Below are 20527 nucleotides of genomic sequence, written 5' to 3'. Positions count from 1 at the left end.
ATTCGTTGAGCCTTCAAATATGAGATCACCCTACTAGGTACATAGTCTATAGAACCGCTCCACTCAACCCTCAGCAAATCCGGCATCGCCAACGTCACGGTCATAGCGTGACAATCTAGAACGGCATGACATGGAGACAACCAATCCATACCTAATATCACATCAATATCGACCATACTGAGCAGCAAAAGATCCACTCGGGTCTCCAGACCCCCAATAGTCACCACGCATGACCGATATATGTGGTCCACAACAATAGTATCGCCCACATGAGTAAATACATGAACAGATGAAACCAAAGTCTCACAGGGCATATCCAGAAAATGAGCAAAATACAAGGAAACATATGAATAAGTGGAACCAGGGTCAAATAACACAGAGACATCTCTATGGCAAACTGAGAAAATACCTGTAATCACAACGTCGGAAGCAATAGTATCTGGTCTGGCAGGAAGAGCATAGAAACGGGCGTGGCCACCCCCTGATCTGCCTCCCCCCTCGGGCGACCCCTAGCTGACTGGGCTCCACCCCTAGCTGACTGGGCTGGTGGTGGAGGAACTGATGCTGATGACATAGACTGACTCCTCTGCGGAGCGGGACCTCCCACTAGACGGGGACACTCTCTCCTCATGTGACCAAACTCCAAACACTCATAGAAACACCCCGGTGCTGGTGCTAGGGACTGAAGGGAGCACCGGGATAACTAGCAGAAGGACCCGGCATAGACGAACCCTGACCCGATGGAGCACGAGAAGAAATCTGCGCTGGAAGGTCACCAAAAGATGAACGACCCTGCTAATAACTGTGAGTGGCTGCGTCCGTCGAGATAGAGACCGCCTGAGCAAGGCCGGTACATGTTGTCAGAGTCTGAGCTATGGCCTCGTGGAGGCCTGGAATCACAATAGGCACAGGTGGTGCCTGAGCTGGTGCATCAACAACTGGAATCTGGTCATGATCTGGGACAATTGGTGGATCTGCAGGTACTGCCCCAGCTACTGCGCGGGCTGCACCTCTACCCCTACCACGCCTCGACCACGGCCTCAACCTCTCGCGGGCCTGGCTGGTGGTACTGGTGGCTGGCCCTCCTGACCGGTAGCACGAGTCCTCACCATCTATGAGAGAATAAAACAGTAGATGTTTAGTTACTAGAATCAACAGATTCGCACAATAAGAATTCAAGAATGTGGAGTTTCCTAAGGGTTCTGCAGCCTCTCGAAGATAAGTACAGACGCCTCCGTACCGATCCGCAAGACTCTACTAAACCCGCTCATGACTCGTGAGACCTATGTAACCTAGGCTCTAATACCAACTTGTCACGACCCAAAACCTAACCCGTCGTGATGGCGCCTATCGTGGTACTAGGCAAGTTGACCTTTCCAAAACACTTTCAAAATTTAACAGAAATGAATTAAGACATTTAAAATAACCGGAATTTCTCATAAATACAAGGTAAAACCCAATTAAACATAAGTGCGGAAAAATAACCCGACACCGGGGTGTCACTAAGTCATGAATATCTAAACCAGACTAGAATCAGAGTTTACAATGTTCCAATAATAACCAAACAGAAAGAAAATATAATAATAGAGGAGAATCGAGGGTTGCGGACACCGGCAGCTACCTCGTAAGTCTCCGACAACCACAAGTGCACGGACTCAACGATCTCTGCGAACGGTCTCACCTGAATCTGCACACAAAGTGCAGGGAGTAACGTGAGTACTTCCAACTCAGTAAGTAACAAAATTAAATAAGGAACTGAGAAGTAGTGATGAGCAACACAAATGAAGTTCATTTCAATAATTTCAGCAAGAAAAGTAGGCATGCTTTCAATTCGGTGTTTTAAATCAAAACATTTCGAGCTAAGGTACAACAATATAAGCCCTCCAGAAAATTCCACAACAACAACAATTAGCAACAAAGTGCAACAGCTATCAGAGTTGCACTTCACACCTGCGCTCCATATCCGCATCTGTGACCACGCAGATGCGACCTCTCCTACGCACCTGCGGACCCAGCCTACCTCAATATTGTTCGCACTTGCGAACTCCCACGCGCGCCTGCGACCTCACACCTACGGCTCCCCTTCTGCAGGTGCGGAAACACCAGCAGATTCAGAAACCAGCAAACTCCTAACACCAATAATTGATCCGTTAACCACCCGAAACATACCCTAGGCCCTCGGGACCTCAACCAACCATACCAAAAAGTCATATATCAACATACAAACTTAGTCGAATCTTCAAAACACTCAAAACAACATCAAAACACCAAATTACTCTCGGATTCAAGTCTAAGAACTTCTAAACTTCCAATTCGACAACTGATGCCGAAACCAACCAAACCACGTCTGAATGACCTCAAATTTTACACACACATCACAAATGACACCACGACCCTACTTCAACTTTCGGAAATCCATTTCGACCTCGATATCAAATTTTTCACTGCCGACCGAAATCGCCAAATTTTTAACTTTCTCCAATTCAAGCCTAATTCCACTACGGACCTCCAAATCACATTCCGGGCGCGCTCCTAATTCCAAAATTACCTAATGGAGCTAACGAAATCATCAAAATTTGAATCTGAGACCGTTTACATATAAGTCAACATCCGGTTGACTTTTCCAACTTAAGCTTATCCCAAAGAGACCAAGTGTCTCAATTCACTCCGAAACCACTCTGGACCTGAACCAACTAACCCGATATAACACAATATAGCTGAATTACATAGAAGAAGTAAAAATGGGAGAAACGGGGCTATAACTCTTGAAACGACCGGCCGGGTTGTTACAACAAAGCTTAAAACACCAGCTTAATAATATATTACAGTATTGAATCCTTTTACAGGGAAAGTATAGCATGAATCTCTGATAAACATGGCATAAATACACTGCTTTCAAACATGGATTGAATGTCAACTAAAGCTCAAATATCTTTCAAGGTAAAAGGACTATAGCATCGCAGATAATTTCAAATCTTCATGAAGGAACAAGCTTGATTACATGCACTGAACACATGGCTTCGACAATTGGAATGCTCATGCTCAACGGCCACACACCAGATGCAAAGTCTAATGCAATTAAATACTAAATTAACTAGGCAACTTCATGCATTCGTCATTCTGTTATGAACATCAAAATGGTGATCGCCGGAAAGCATTAAGTGCCAATCTTAATTAACATGGAGACTAGGATGATAAGTGAGATAATGAAGGCTGGGCAAATCCACAATAGTTAATTCACAATCCAAAATATGATTTTTACGCTTCATAATAACAATAGGAGTACAAATCAACCAAGAGTATTTTGGGACATAGTTACTGTCTTAACACCCAAAGAGAATTCAAACGAACTAATCTTAAGCAAGGAATCACGACGAATTTCAGAAATTAAATAAATGAATTAACTCATCAATGAGCAAAAATCTCAACAAATATTTCCAGTACTCTGTTTTATGCTCAAACCTAAGGAAAAGTACCAAAATATTCATGAAGATTTATAAGAAAATGCATCGTTGAACTGAAATTCAGCTTAGCAACCTCACAGCTAGTCAAGCAAATTCCAACAAATACAAGACATGATTTCACCACTTCGAATAATCACAAAACCAAATCACACTTCAATCGAACACTCAAAACCAAGCAGATCCGAGATTGTACGACATTTAAACACAAAACAAAACAAAACAGAACAGATTCGTATATCAAAGAGAATTCATCCAGACTTATCATCAATCAGAATACAACAATCTGCTTCTATTAGCACTCGAACTTAACCATTTTTGAAATTCAAAATAATTCTAATTGCTTATCCTAGGCTCTCATCATACTTTGATCGCCACAAAATAAGATAAGAGAGATTAGAATCGGACCTGAAAATGAGATTTCAATTAATTTACTATCTCAAAATTGATGTACATGAAAGTAGCAACGGAGGCTCGAAAAAACGTCAAACAAACTCCAGCAACACGAACCGAAATATCGACTCCGAACCTCACCGGTGACGAACTCGAACCAAATCTCAGTACCTCAAGCGAGATCCATTTTTTGAAACCAAAAATCAAAGAGAAGAGAAACTGAATCTCTTTTTGTTTTTTTGTTTTTTGATTTTTTGAAGTAAAACAAAAATGAAGAAGCTTGCAATTTGTTTTCTCTGTAATGACTAGGAAAATCCGAAGAAGAAAATCAAAAATCAAACTAGAACCTTTCCCTTTTTTTTGAAACCTTTTCTCTCTCCTTAAAATCCTCTCTCCCCCTCAAAGTGTTTCTCTCACTCAAACTCTCTCTCCCAAAAATCCCCCCTTCCCCTCAAAGTGTTGTCCCCACTCCCTCTTTCTCTTCAATTCTCAATTATCTTTTTGTCTTTTTCTATTCTTTTTGCTTGGAAAGGAAGAATCTCTCTTAAACGTGTGGTTCCCCCATAACCAATATAAAATCAAAAAACTTCTTTTGCTATGTGCTTGTGTGCATGTGTGGGGCCAAGTTAGTTAGGATAGGAATCTCAAAAATGAGATGCAACATTCCATTTTTGTTTCTTTTTTTTTCATTTTTTTTCTTTTTGATTTTGTCTTTTTCCATTTTATGAAAAGTAAGATTATATAGCTAGACGAGATATAAGTAGCTAAAATAAAGGAAAATATTTTTGTACTTTTTATTTTTAAGAGAAAATAAAGCAAAAAGGTCAAAACTAGTAAAAATAGCAAATTAGACCTAAATGAAGTATCTAAGCACTAAAATGTGTAAAATTTCAGGGAGGATCAAAAATTACAGTGTCTACAAATATAATGCATAATACCGAGCTTTCGGGACGGTTGGCCAAATGGGCCGTAGAAATCAGCGGGTACGATATTGAATATCGACCCCTAACAACCATTAAGTCTCAAATTTTGGCAGACTTCGTGGATAACTTCACGCCGGCCCTAATACTCTAGGTTGAAAGAGAGTTGTTGGTAAACTCGGGTACGTACTCGGGAATCTGGACGCTCTTTACAGACGGTGCATCGAACCCAAAAGGGTCCGGACTCGGCATCGTACTAAAACTGCCCACAGGCAACGTGGTTAGACAATCTACTAGAACTGTGAAATTGACTAACAACGAGGACGAATATGAGGCCATGATTCTAGGTCTCGAACTAGCCAAAGAATTGGGGGCGAAGGTGATCAAAGCTAAGTGCGACTCCCTCCTTGTGGTGAATCAGGTTACCGGAACGTTCGAAGTTAGAGAAGAACGAATGCAAAGGTACCTAGATAAGTTACAAGTAACTTTACATCGATTTAAAGAATGGACTTTTCAGCACGTTCCTCGAGATCAAAATAGTGAGGCTGATGCCCTCGCAAACTTAGGGTCATCGGTCGAGGACGACGAGCTCAACTCAGGGGTCGTTGTGCAACTCATGAGGTCGGTAGTTGAAGAAGGCCACGCCGAGATAAACTCCACAAGCTTAACCTGGGATTGGAGAAACAAATACATAGAGTATTTGAAGACCAGGAAACTTCCCTCAAATCCAAAGGAATCGAGGGCCCTGTGCACAAAAGTAGCCCGATTCACCTTATCCAAAGATGGAACCTTATTCAGAAGAATGTTCGATGGCCCGCTAGCAATATGTCTGGGACCGAGAGATACCGAGTATGTTCTGAGGGAAATTCATAAAGGCACTTGCGGAAACCATTCCGACGCCGAATCATTGGTTCAGAAGGTAATCCGAGCCGGCTATTACTCGATCGGTATGAAAAAAATGCGAAAGAGTTTGTTCGAAAATGTGACAAATGCCAAAGACATGCACCGATGATTCACCAACCTGGGGAACTACTCCATTTGGTCTTGTCGCCATGGCCATTCATGAAGTGGGGATTGGACATCGTTGGCCCCCTTCCATGGGCACCAGGTAAAGCTCAATTTATCTTATTTATGACTGACTATTTTTCTAACTGGGTTGAAGCACAGGCCTACGAGAAGGTTAGGGAGAAGGAAGTCATATAAGATCAAAAGAATCCTATCAACACCTTATCATCCTAGCGGACACGGGCAAGCTGAATTGACCAACAAAACCATCATCCAGAATCTTAAGAAGAGGCTAACTGACACCAAAGGAAAATGGAAGGAGATACTACCCGAAGTCCTTTGGGCATATCGCACGACTGTGAAGACCAGTACTGGGGCTACTCCATTCTCATTGGTTTATGGCATCGAAGCCCTGATTCTAGTCGAAGTCGGAGAGCCAAGTATCATATATCGATATGCAATAAAGGAGTCAAATGACGTGGCCATGAGTACGAGCTTGGAGCTGTTGGACGAAAGGCGTGAAGCCGCCCTTGTTCGATTGGCTGCCCAAAAATAACGGATCGAGAGATACTACAATCGAAGAGCCAATCTTCAATATTTTAATGTCGGGGAGTAAGTGCTAAGGAAAGTTACCTTAACATCCGGAATCCGAACGAAGGAAAATTGGGTCCGAATTGGGAAGGACCGTACCAGATTCTCGAGGTCACCAGAAAAGGGTCCTACAAGCTCGGAACGATGAATGGAGAATAACTACCGAGCAATTGGAATATATCTCACCTAAAACGGTATTACTGCTAAGGTTTGACCCCATTTCATTTTATTTATTTTTTTGATTTCAGACTAACACTTGTAAGTGATCAACGAGAAGCGGCACGAAGTCTTTAGGTCTGAAAGCACGTGTTGCACTCTTTTTCCCTTAGACCGGTTTTTTCCCAAATGAGTTTTTCGGCAAGGTTTTTAACGAGGCAACAATGGATCGTGCTAACTTAGAATCGAGCCCGATTACGAATCAACACCGAAGATCAATTCAACAATATCCGAGGTTCCTTTGCAATCAACCTCGAATACTGGGGGGGGATTATCCTCAAATATGCATTACCTTCGGATATCAACTCTAGCAAGGAAACTACTTCGTAAAGGAAGGGTCTCAATAGATAGAATTTATTGTAAGGGCCAAACGGTCATAACATACCGTGCCCATGTAGATTGCTCAAACCCTGGCATAAAACATGTACGCGTGTATGACTGTTTTGCTCAAAAATAAAGAGAAGTACTTTCCTTGCAATCATCTTATGTTTTAAAAAAAATCCTCTTTATATCCCTTAAAGAGTTTCGTACTTCCGAAAATAACGAGACCAAGGGCAATACATAACCGGAATACGAATGACAACTCCCTCACTCGGGGATTACCGTCCGAAAAACTCAAACAGCCCAAGTCACCGGGCCTCGGGGGTAAAAGAGCTATTAGGCAACTCCCCGATTTCTAAAGGCCACGACCACCCCACTCGGGGACTGTTATCTTGGGTAAGCCCGGATAATTCGGGAAAATAAGACCAATGGGCAGCTCCCGAACTAAAAGGCTACGGTCAAATTAACACGGCTCAGAGACATCCGAAACCCGTAACAAAAGCTAAGCCTTCGAAAAATAAAAACTTTCACAATCGATTCTAAAGGCTGCCCTCGGCAAAGCTATAAACTTAAGATATTTTCGGGGGAAAGTTTTCGGTAACATTGAACCCCTAAATTGCCTTAACCTAGAAAGGCAATAAAGGTAAGGTTTGTTTGAACCTTTGAACACAACCTTATTATTCCATGCTAAGGCATCTTGACCTTTACGAATACAAATAAAGCAAAGAAGAAATTTGAAAGCCATGAAATGGAAAAGCCTTATATATATATATATATATATATAAATTTTTTTACAAATGCTGAATAGCCCCGTTACATGTTATATACAAAGGCCAGAATGGCCCGATAAAGGAATGTACAATGGCCAAAACGGCCTAAAATATATACTAAAAACAAAAAGTAAAAACGTCTAAAAACCTTAGTGGCCTAAGTAGCATGATCCTCATCGGAGGCAGCGTCTTCATCCTCGGGGTCTTCCCCACCTTCAGATTCAGACAAGCTCTCGGAGCCTTCCTCGGGGAAAGCCAGCTTCCGAGCCCTAGCTTCTTCAGCCTTGGCATTCTCGATTTCTGCCGATATATCGAAGTCCTGTGCACGGACTCCCTCAAGGGCTTCCCTCCGAGCTTCTCACTTTGCATGATCCACCATGCTCTTGGCATGTGCCTGAATGGCCTCGACGTCAACCTTGAATTGGTCCACCCTAGCATCGGCCTTGGTATTGGCTACGGTCACCTCCGATTTGGCCGCCTCGAGCTCCTTAGCAAGTCTCTCTTGGCCAGAAAGAGCTGAGTTAAGCTCAGATTGGAGCTCCCCGATCCTCTTGGCCTGCACCGAGTTTTTATCCTTTGCAGCCTCAAACTGAACCTCGGCAGAAGCCAACTGTGCCCGGGCAGTTTCTTTTTTCGAGGCCAAACGGTCCATATTTTTCTTCCATTTTTCGGCCTCGGCCTTCACCGCATCCACCTCTACCTGAAGCTGCCCGATCTGGTCAATTCTCTTTTGAGCATGTAGTTTCGGGTCGTTAGCCAAAGTGTATGAATCATCATCTATTCGTATGACCTATTCGACCAAAGCAGGATGCTCATTCCGAGTCTCTTTTAGCTCAACCTGAAGCTTCTCACTCAGAAGCTTGTAAGTATCTCTCTTCTCGGTGAGCTCCCGAACCTCAACTTCGTGTTGGCTTAACTCCTCTCGGATTCAGAGGAAATCTTCATGGTGCAATACCGAGGCCTGCAAGCGTGAAGAAAGGTGTTAGGATTATTTACAACTTCAAATTTAAAACAAGTAAATGAAGTAACTCTTGAAGTTACCCGATTCAAAGCATGTTAGGCCTCATTGAATAGGCAGGATGCTTCCACCGCGTCCATCACGGCCTGGTCTTCTTCGGTCACCAAGCAGCTAAGGTAGCTAGCAACCCCCACAGGGGCAGAGAAAATTCTAGCATCCTCTAGGACTGAGAAATTTATTGACCGCCTGCGGTCAGGGTTAACACTTGGGTCGGGAATTGGTCCACCAGTTTTGGGCTCGAAGAAGACCCAGTGGCACCCGATGATGGCACCTTCCTTGGCACCGATAAGTCACCAAACCCGGTGACATCTTCCGAAGCAGTGGACTCTAATCTGTCCAGGAAGTGATGGATATCGGTTGCCCCCTGAGGCCCCTCATAAGAACTGCTCTCTAACAAAGCGGCCTCGCGGATCATAGCGTCTGAAATCTGGGGGGACCCGGTAATGTCGATCACCCCAAGCTCGTCTCTCGGGGTATCTCCCTCTAGTCGAGAAGCATCGCCCCCAATCTCTCTCTCGACACCCCTAGCTTGGGTCAGAGTCACATCAACCCCTTCTGGTTCGGGAGCTTCGGCCAAAACCCCCTCACCGACCTCCTCCGGTTCGGAGGGCCCTTGTATCACGACACCTGCCTGCACGCGGGGCACCAGATTGGATTTTTCTTCTTCTTCTTCTTCTTCAGACTCGTCCCTCAGCCAATGGATTGAGTCCGAGGATAGAGCGCCGGTATTTCCCTTGGGCTTGCGCAACCTCTTCTTTGGTTTTTTCTTTTCCAAGTTCGGGGAACTCGGAGCCTTTCTTTTCTTCTTATCACCATGCCTCGGGGCAGGGGAATCGAGAGGCACATCCTCATCAACCGGATGGAGGCCTCATAGCAATGCCCTTGGGGAGACCTATAAGAGAAAATGGATAAGAATTAGACAACGAAAGGAGGAAATCAAACATTATTGCATCAGGAAAGGAAACTTACCATGATTACGGGCCTCCCATCGACCCTTCGATAGTTCCATCCAAGCACGCTCGAAATATGGCCTCTATGACACAAGGCCCTCGACCCATTCCTTAAGTTCAGGAACTACATCCGGCATCTGGGCTACAGCTGCAACACCAAAGACATCAATAAGAAAAGATATAAGAGGAAAAACAACAAGATTGAATCTTCAAGGCAAAGTAGTACTTACGTTTCATGTTCCACTTCTCAGGAAATGGCATGTCCTCGGCCGGGATCAGATCTGAGGTCCTTATTCGGACAAAACAGCCCATCCAGCCTTGGTATCGAGCCTCATCTATACTCGAGAACGGGGCCTTACTGGCCCGGTGAGCAAGTTTGATCACCCCCCCCCCCCGATAGAGTTCGGGATTGTAGAGACGCATAAGGTGATCGAGAGTCACATCGCACCTCCAGAAGGAAGGATGGATCTGGCCAAGAGTCACATCGCACCTCTTGCAGAAGGTAATGATGATAGGGTTTAAAGGAACCAAAGTGAAAGGGTAAGAAATCCTCCATATGGGTTGTGATCGAATCCTCGGGCAAAGGTACCACCACCTGTTTATTGGTCCAGTTGCAGTCCACTTTAACCTTGGTGAGGAGATCTTCGATTATTGTGCATATGTATCTTGAGACCGGATCGCATCGACCCGGTACCGAGAAAGTCTTTTCAACCTTGAAATCGGCAACGGTAGGGCACCCTGTCGGAACGAACTCCTAAGGGTGAGGTTCTGTCGCAGCCCTGTCGCCGGCGGGTCGTGATGAAGAGGCGGCCTCCTTTTGCGGTACAATTTTAGAAATTTTCACCATTGTAGAATAGAAAAACGGGAATTAGGAAGGTATGCGGTTTGCTAAAGGTTCAAGAAATTTGGGTACAAGAGTTGCAGCAAAGGGATTTTTGAAAAAACAAGAATGGGAGGAGCTTTGAACGTAAAGTTTGAATGAAGAAAAATTGGGGTACTTATAGCTTGCTGGTGACGGTTCAGAACCCATAGTGGCCGAACGGCAACTGACAGGCATTTAATGCCTTGCTAACTAGACCGACGGGACGTTTCGGGATCCATTTGTCGCTTACGTCACAGCCGGGTGTCTCAGTGACCGATCGTCGCTTACGTCATGGCCCATCGAGACGGGATTCGGAAGTTCATATCGTTTCTCGTCATCTTCTCTCCGAGAAACGAGGGGACTATCTGTATACGGTCAAAACCGGGCTCGCCCTTGCGTGACTGATCGAGACTGGAATGTGATAGATTAAGGTTCGACCTCAAATCATATCGAACCGAGGTGCGAGGTTATATCGTCAAGCTCGAGACCCCGGGACCGAACAAAATCGAGATCAGGCGAGATCGAGGAAAATTTGCTAAGCTGAATAACAGAAGGACGAAATATCCGCGATCGGGCGTAGATCTCGGCGGAGATATCGACACGTATCAAGGATAGGCCGATTAATTAGCCAATCATGAGATTTCTTACTTCATTTAGAACTGTATCAAGAGTAGGACTCCCCTACTATATAAAGGGGGTATGATCATTTGTAAAACACATCACATTTACGCAACATAAAGCAATATACTATTATTTCTAGCTTACCTTGTTACTCTGTTCATATATCAGTTTAAACATCTATTGGTTCAAGGGTGATCGAACTCGAGGGCCAAGACTATACGATTCGTGTGGTTTGCATTTATTTCTTTTATCGTCAATTACAATATTAATATATTTTCTTAATTTATGCCAAGTTAGATCACGTATCCATAAAATCGCGTATAAAATTAATTGTTATCCGTTTTTAGGGTAAACAGAATCGATGAGAGAAATTCCAACAATGGAATTTAAATTAGGAAGCTGAGCAAGAACTATGTCTGAGACAGTGAACACAATGTACCACTCTATTGTACTTAGTGGGGGTTAAATGGCAATGATCAGAACCACATATTGTTTGGAAGAAAATCTTCATAGTTCCACCTCCGATCATAATTAGTGTAACGCAAGTGCCACCTGATAGGTACATGGTTGGAAATAATGTCAAAATCTTCAACAGCTTTTGAGCTATAGAACATTTCATAAACTTGGTCCATTTTTTTTTTAAAGAGGAGAGATTAAAGGAGGAAAAAAGAGAAAGAAAAAGAAAAAGCAAATCGGTATATATTAGAACGTGTGAGTCCAGAGTCTAGGCCAACTAAATATTCTGCATCTGTGTTATTTTTAGTCTAACAAAAACTTTAAAAAGAAGAATAAACCTATAGCTAGAACACAAACCCTTGAGAGCAAGAACACACAATTCTGAGAGGGGCCTATGGAGACTGGAGAAACAAAGTACAAAGAAAGAAACGAAAACATCTACTATTATATTCGAATGATCTGCAATTTACACGTAGCAATACAAAGTGAACGATTAAAAAGACACGTAAAAATGTCATTGCAAAGACTGAAATGCCCTTAATATTTTCTTAAGACTTTAAGCAGCCATGTCAAAACACTGGCTCGAGTCTATCATAAATTTGGTGGTATTTGGAGTTGTATCATGGACATCATTATTTTTGTTAACATGAAATCAACTTTGCAGTAATTCTTTTAACGTTTACACAATATAAAATTTAACGTTAATGCTTGATAGGGACAAGACTGATATAGGAGCTGGGTTGAAGAAACCTTGAATTTCTTCTGGATAGTATTGGTCAAGCACAGGTATGTGCGCCTCCTCCTCCTCCTCCTCCTCCTCCTCCTCTTCATTTCACTGTTTCAGTGCTTAAAATAGCAGCGAAATACTGCCAATTTTTTTTCCTTTCTCTTCTTCTTTTCAGGCTTTCAATCCTTAAAATTACAATGAAATGCTGCCCATTTTTTTGTGCTTTATAGTTAATAAATTATCGATTTAGAGTTAATAAGTTATTATTTTCGTTTTCTCGCTTTACCCTTTAAGCGAAAAGGGAATTGTCAGTCGCTTTTCCTCGCTACAATCCTAGAGATTAGTCGGATAACATAAAAAAATTAATACATGAAAATGAACAAAAAGACATAGTTGTAACTAGAGGCGGTGAAAAACTGCCACATAACTATGTCATAAATTTGTTTTAGAAAAGATGAGTTTAGTGCATCGTGACAAATTAAAACTTAATAAAAAATGGGTCACTCCATGTTACCGGCATATATAAAAAACAAGATAAACCTACTTCTACCTAACAGACCCTTATATATTAATGAAACTTTCCATATATATATTGAATGAAGAACATGTGTTAATAAAATACACATACTACCCCGATATTTGCTAAAAACACACCTAAGGGGAAAACTATCCAAGGCTATGCATTCCTCCTACTGCTTTATTCTTTAACATTGTTCAGCTTATACCTCAAGTATTTCGAAGTTTTAAAGATTCCAACTACACTTTAAACAACTGCCAATTAATGTTATTGTTCCCTTTGACCTTATCATGGAAAATATTGCACTTTAGAATTGCAGCTTTCATCTCACTGTATGATCAATTCTAAGAGAAAAAGAATAGATAGCTGAAACCTGAGATTTTAATACGACTGCTTTAGAATTTTGTGAACAATAGTATGGGGTTTTGCAGATAATTTCCTTCTAAATATAATAAAGCAATTTGTTTAGATGTTACAATCACTCAACTATCCTAAATTATCTGCTAAAGTCACTTTTATTTAGTTTGTAACAACAAAGTCACTTAACTATGCATATAACACTCAGAAGGTCACTCAACTAGATTTTCCAAATTTTTAATTGTCAAATACCTATTTTATCCTCTAAATTATCAATTTTTTTAACTTTTTAAATATTATACATTTTCTCTTTTTAATCTATATTGTGGACTTACCTATAGAAAAATATAGTTTATTTATAAAATAAAAAATAAAAAAATAAGTTTTCAGCTCATATAATGACGGAATAATAATATAAGCATAAATTTCAACCATATATAATGTATATTATAAAATACCTTTATTTAAATAATTATTTTTTATGTTACGTGCATGGAATATATATTTTACAACCTTTATTTTCTTTCATTCTCGATTATGTAAATAATTTTTTAAATTTTTGTTATTAATACTAGAATTATTACGAACAAATTATTCTAATTAATTTTTTTACTATGCTCATTATTTTGTTATTCTAGCATTATATATGCTTAAATACTTTTTATTTTTTTAATTTATAAATAAAATTTATTTATTATATAGGGAAGTCCATAATATAAATTAAAAAGGGGGAAATTATAATATTAAAAAGTTAAAAAAAAGATAAATAATTATAATTTAGAGGGTAAAATAGGTATTTGACAATCCAAAATTTGAAAAATTTAGTTGAATGACTTTCTGAGTGTTATAGGCATAGTTAAGTGACTTTGTTGTTACAAAAGGACAAAAAAGTGATTTTAGCAGTTTTTCATAGAATAATTAAGTGACCATTTGAGTATCAAACTTGCATGCTAATGAAGAACCAATTAATTAGTCCACATGTTGTACCAGCTACTGAATTGATTTGAATTACATTTACATTCTTGCATTTCAATTCAGAATCTTTGTGGCTGCTTCTGCGCTTTGTTATTCCATTTCCGTTTCCCTTCTTTTCTTTTGCAATTGGATAAAAATGCAATCTTGCTGAGAATTTTGCAGACGAATTTTCAATTAAAACGTTGAAGTTTTCCATTCTTGCAATATTCCTAGGGATGGCAATGGGGCGGGGTGGGGGCTGGTTTAGACTTATGCAGGGCGGGGCGGGTTTGGCATTATGCGGGTGCGGGGCGGGTTGTGGGTTTTCTCCTTTAACATTTTGAAACTAACTATGTTTGGAAGAAAAATTGATTCAATCTGTTAATGAAATTGAGTATGAACGTTTCTTGTTCTCATGGAAAGAAAATATCAGATTTTCTTGTTAATTTTGATGTCTAAAAAAAAAAAATCAAAGCCATAAAATTCATTACTTTCCGTAATGTTTGGACTCGTTATCCCACTACATGTTTATATCTTTGTGAATAAAATTAATATTTACCAAGTTTGTGAGTTTAGAAGGATTGAATTGAACTTTGATTTCATTTAATTCTAGCTTTCTCACGAGTTGATTTATTTCCTTCTGTGAAATTAAATTTTGAGAAACTGCATCAAATATAAAATTAACTAGAACTCATTAAAGCGTAAGAAAATAATAAGAATGAAATTTCATATAATACTGAAACATAGTTAAAGATAATACATTTGATATATGTGTTTGTATATATATATAAATACGAAGAAAATAATTCTTTAACTAATACAAGTATATAAATATAATAATTATAAAATAATTGTAGACGCTAAAGTAGTAAATTGATCAAAGAAACTGAAAGCAAAAAAAAAGATAAAAATATTATTTTTTTTCAAAATTAAGTTGTGCGGTGCGGGGCGAGGCGAGGCAGGTTGAAAACAAATAAAAAGCTATGCCCGGCGGGGCGGGCGTGTTAGAAATTTTGTGGGTTAAGCTCAAACTCGCCCCGCCCCATTGCCATCCCTAAATATTCCAAGTGTTTGTGGTTGCTTTTGTGCTCAGTTGCTACATTTCAATTTCACTAGTTTTTCTTTTTGCGTTTTTGGATATAGATGCATTTCTCCTGAGAATTTTGCTATAATTTAAGGAATTTTTTAGGAAAACTTAAAGTCAGATCATTCTTGCATTTCTATTCAAAATCCTTTTTGTTGCCTCTTTCATTTACAATTGCAGCTTTCATGTTTAATACTAGTACTTTGTAACTATCCAGGAACTTATAAGTAATAGTGTTCTGTTTGAGGCATTGTTACCTTTAAACAGAAATTGTTATGTGTTTGCGTGCGCACTAGCAGTCACATAAGAAATCCTCTAACAGATCGCTAAAGTTTATGTGTGCCCACATGTTTTGTATGTGCGTGTGTGTGTATATGAAGCAGTCACATAGAAATCCTCAAAGTGGATGTGTGTGTGTAACTCATGAGAAGAATCCGTGAAATTTTCTAATGTATAGTTTGTTAGTCCCGCCAATATTACTGTATATGTAAATAATAATTCTGTAAAATATAAATTATCGTAATGAAACAATAAATAATTCGAGCCCACTGAATTCACAGTGTTTCCTTAAGGAATTTAATCCCCTCCTAGTACCCAAAGTAATGGATTATTTTCTCCCAGGATAGAACGAATCACACACTGGTGTAGCGGTACTTCAAACCCCAGTGTTTAAGCGAACACAAAGTTCGGTAGCAAATCACACTTACAGTTGCTTTGTTTGAAGTTAAAAACAATGCAGAACGAGGAGTAGAAACTCAGAAAATCGTATGGAAATGCTGAGAGGAATGAGTGCAATGTATAGCCAAATCTGTTGAGCGATTTCAGTTTGTGTCTTGTGTGTTGTGTGTGTCTTTCTTCAACAGCTGCTGCACATATATATAGCAGCCAGTGTTGAAGAAGAACAATCGTCCACCCTCCATGGTGGAGCAAGCATTAGCTTGTTTGTGGAGCAAGCACAATCATGGTGGGAAGAGCATTAGGCGGCTGCGAAAATATCCGTTACAAATGCGGATAATCTTACGTTAATATTTACGATTAACAAATAAATAAATTAATCAATCAATCATTTGACCGAATCCGAAGCCGAAGGCGAAGCCGAAGCCGAAGCCGAAGCCGAAGCCGAGCCGTAGCCGAAGCCGAAGCCGAGCCGAGCGAGCGACGACGACGACGACGGCGCGAGGCTTACTTTCTTCTTAACTCTTTAAGAGCTACAAGAAGAGCAATTATATATATACCCACCAAAAATCTTTTCCTCTTCCAATATGGGACAATGTCTCATTGTCAAGAGGGGAAAACTTAAAATTTTACTCAAAAATTTTATTTTCCCTCCATTTCCCATTCACCCTCGTTTTAAGACTATTTCATCTTAAAAACAAAAAATCTCAACAATCCCCCACATGAATGGGGAATGGCTATATCACGGAAGTATGCATGAAAAAATTGTGTGATTTACAAGCAAGGATTAATCGCATCTGGATAAGTATGTTTTCCTTTGAACTTTCCGTAGTAAACTTATGTCGGATATACTCGGTCAATCGGTAGATTTGATATCCTTGAACCGTCGATCTTTGGTGTATACCTAGACAACCATAAGTCACACAATCAACCCTTAACCGTCTTTGGTTCTCATTGTTGTGTTCGTTTCAGCCATGAACACCGCCTGATTTCATAAGTGCGTAGAGAACTGGCCTTACAAAGTTCTCCTTGAAGCGGCTAACACTTCACACTTACATAGGTGATTCCTAAACGTGTCATCCTGTAGATACACTTTTTGATATACCTCGTATCAAATTTAGAAATCATTAAAAAGCCTTAATGTTTTATCCTTGGTACTGAACATTGTCTCATCACGAGAACGGACTAAAATTTTATTTGACAATGTTGAACCGTCATTAATGACTTTGTTTGATCTCCTTGAACCTAGATCTTGGGATCTCCAGTCTTCTAGGTAGAGTTACCGCCACAATGACTTGTTCTCGGCCATAGCCCCATTCCCCTTGATGATTTCTCAACTACCTCTCTAGTTAGGCCTTTTGTAAGTGGATCCGACACATTATCACTTGACTTTACATAGTCAATCGTGATAATTCCTCTAGAGAGTAATTGCCTAACGGTTTTATGTCTTCGTCGTATATGACGAGATTTACCGTTATACATAACGCTCCCAGCCCTTCCAATTGCCGCTTGACTATCACAATGTATGCATATTGGTGCCAACGGTTTGGGCCAAAATGGAATGTCTTCCAAGAAATTTCGGAGCCATTCAGCTTCTTCACCGGCTTTATCTAAGGCTATGAATTCAGCCTCCATTGTAGAGCGGGCAATACATGTTTGTTTGGACGACTTCCAAGATACCGCTCCTCCACCAATAGTGAATACATATCCACTTGTGGACTTAGAATCAGTTGAACCGGTGATCCAATTTGCATCACAGTATCCCTCAATCACCGCAGGGAAATTACTGTAGTGCAATTCAAAGTTCTGGGTATGTTCTAAATATCCCAAAACTCGTTTCATTGCCATCCAATGAGATTGGCCTGGATTGCTCGTATATCGACTCAGTTTACTTATAGCACAAGCTATATCTGGTCGTGTACAATTCATGATATACATTAAGCATCCCAACACACGAGCATAATCCAATTGTGATATGCTTTGGCCTTTATTCTTTGCTAATGCAAGATTCACGTCAATTGGAATCTTTGCAACTTTAAAGCCCAAGTGCTTGAATTTTTCAAGTACTGTCTTAATATAATGAGATTGTGACAATGCCAGACCTTGAGGAGTCTTATGGATCTTAATTCCCAAAATTAAATCAGCAACTCCCAAGTCTTTCATATCAAACTTGCTATTGAGCATACGCTTAGTAGCATTTATGTTGGCAATGTCATTACTCATTATCAGCATATCATCCACATATAGGCAAACAATGACTATGTGATTTGGAACATTTTTAATGTACACACATTTATCACATTCATTTATCTTAAAACTATTTGACAACATTGTTTGGTCAAATTTCGCATGCCATTGTTTGGGTGCTTGTTTTAGTCCGTAAAGAGACTTAACAAGTCTACATACCTTCTTTTCTTTACCTGGAACCACAAACCCTTCAGGTTGTTTCATGTAAATTTCTTCCTCCAACTCTCCATTTAAGAAGGCCGTCTTAACATCCATTTGATAAATTTCAAGACCATACACTGCAGCTAATGCTACTAACATCCGTATGGATGTAATTCTTGTAACTGGAGAGTATGTATCAAAGTAGTCTAGACCTTCTCGTTGTCTATACCCTTTGACTACGAGTTTTGCCTTGATTTTATCAATAGTGCCATCATCTTTGATTTTTCTCTTAAAAACCCATTTAGAACCCAAAGGTTTATTTCCAGGAGGAAGATCAACCAATTCCCATGTATGGTTGTTCAATATGGATTATATTTCACTATTGACTGCCTCTTTCCAAAATAATGATTCCGAAGAAATCATAGCTTCTTTAAATGTTTGAGGCTCATTCTCCAATAAGAAAGTCACAAAATCTGGTCCAAATGAAGTAGACGTTCTTTGACGTTTACTACGTCTTGGATCCTCCTGATTACATATACTTTCTTTTGTTTCTTCCCGAGGTCGTTTAGATCCTTCACCAAACGACTCACATTCCTTTTTATACGGATATATATTTTCAAAAAACTCAGCATTATCTGATTCTATAACCGTATTATTATGAATGTCGGGATTTTCTGATTTATGAACCAAAAATCGATATGCTTTACTATTTGTCGCATATCCTATGAAAACACAATCAACGGTTTTCGGTCCTATCTTTACCCTTTTGGGTTTAGGAACTTGCACTTTTGCCAAATACTCTCACACTTTAATCAACGGTTTTCGGTCCTATCTTTACCTTTTTGGGTTTAGGAACTTGCACTTTTGTCAAACACCCCCACACTTTAAAATAATTCAAGTTGGGCTTCCTTCCGAAGCCGAAGCCGAAGCCGAAGCCGAAGCCGAGCGAGCGACGACGACGACGGCGCGAGGCTTACTTTCTTCTTAACTCTTTAAGAGCTACAAGAAGAACAATTATATATATACCCACCAAAAATCTTTTCCTCTTCCAATATGGGACAATGTCTCATTGTCAAGAGGGGAAAACTTAAAATTTTACTCAAAAATTTCATTTCCCTCCATTTCCCATTCACCCTCATTTTAAGACTATTTCATCTTAAAAACAAAAAACCTCAACATAGCTGCTATCACAGGAAGTGTTGGCACAACTGATTACCCTACTGGTACGTTATTTATTTTTTGCTTTTTAATTTCTTGGAGATATTATTGGCATTGTTTCAATGTATTAGGGTTTAAAGACATTTTAAAATTGATATTGGAACTGTCATACGCATTTGAGCATGATTTGGAAATGAAGTGAAATGAGCTGAATATAATGGAATTGATATAGAAGATTTTTATAGTGGACTTCAAATACTTTGGGATTGAAGTCCCTATGATGTGTGAATCAATCACATAAGAAATCTTCTAAGAGCTCATCAAGTGTGCTTATGTGTGTGAAGCACTCACATAAGAAGAATTATTTCGTGTTTGAACCAATGTACTCAAGGGATTGTGGATTTGATTTATCCATTTTTCATCTCTACTCTACTGTGTATCTGTGATACTACCATAGTCTTTCTAACATAATTTCCTATGTTCACTGATTGACTATTTATTACTAACTTAGCAAAACATTATTTGCCTTGAAAATATGTTGGCTTCTTTTGACACTAAAATATAACATATTTATTTATTTGCAGGCATTTTTGGTCAAGAAGCACTAAAAATAAGACAGAAAGAAGACCAAACACCGCATACACAACGTATCACTTTTTGCTAATATGTAAATAGTTATGTCATACCTGTTGTAACTACTATGTAATATTTTGATCAAAATGTATGTAAATATGTATCTACCAATTAACATGTAATATTGTCTACTTGATTTCACTTACAACATCAATTTCCATTAGATCTGCAATTAGAAATCATACAAGACTAAATAATGTTGGGCCCGTGCTGGTACGGGCCGAGCCCACCTAGTAACTAACTAAATAGTGGTACTAAAAATGAGAAAATTGCACCAGGTGACAACACATGACAGGATTTGATAATTTTTTTAAACCTTATATTAGGTTTGGTTAAGATAGCCCCAAACAATTGACATTATATAGCCAAATCCTAAAAAAACTACTCTCTTTTATATTCTCTCTCAAACAATTGGCCCAAAACTATCTACTTCCCCCCTCTTCGCTGCTC

The 20527-nt window shown here is 39.7% G+C and overlaps 1 protein-coding gene across 1 annotated transcript; it reads right to left on the bottom strand.

The window, feature by feature from the left end:
- Window positions 1-7834: 7834 nt before the first annotated feature.
- LOC138905238 (uncharacterized) lies at window positions 7835-8329 on the bottom strand. Its single transcript, XM_070193744.1, has 2 exons — window positions 8054-8329; window positions 7835-7996 (listed from the first exon to the last, which is right to left on the bottom strand). Exons 1-2 carry the CDS (start codon window positions 8327-8329, stop codon window positions 7835-7837), a joined length of 438 nt encoding a protein of 145 aa, XP_070049845.1.
- Between the last annotated feature and the right edge of the window lie 12198 nt (window positions 8330-20527).

The sequence above is a fragment of the Nicotiana tomentosiformis genome, chromosome 2 (assembly GCF_000390325.3).
Source record: "Nicotiana tomentosiformis chromosome 2, ASM39032v3, whole genome shotgun sequence".
Lineage (NCBI taxonomy): Eukaryota > Viridiplantae > Streptophyta > Magnoliopsida > Solanales > Solanaceae > Nicotiana > Nicotiana tomentosiformis.
The sequence above is the reverse complement of the archived record's forward strand: the minus strand, read 5'-3'. Positions and strand labels throughout refer to the sequence as shown.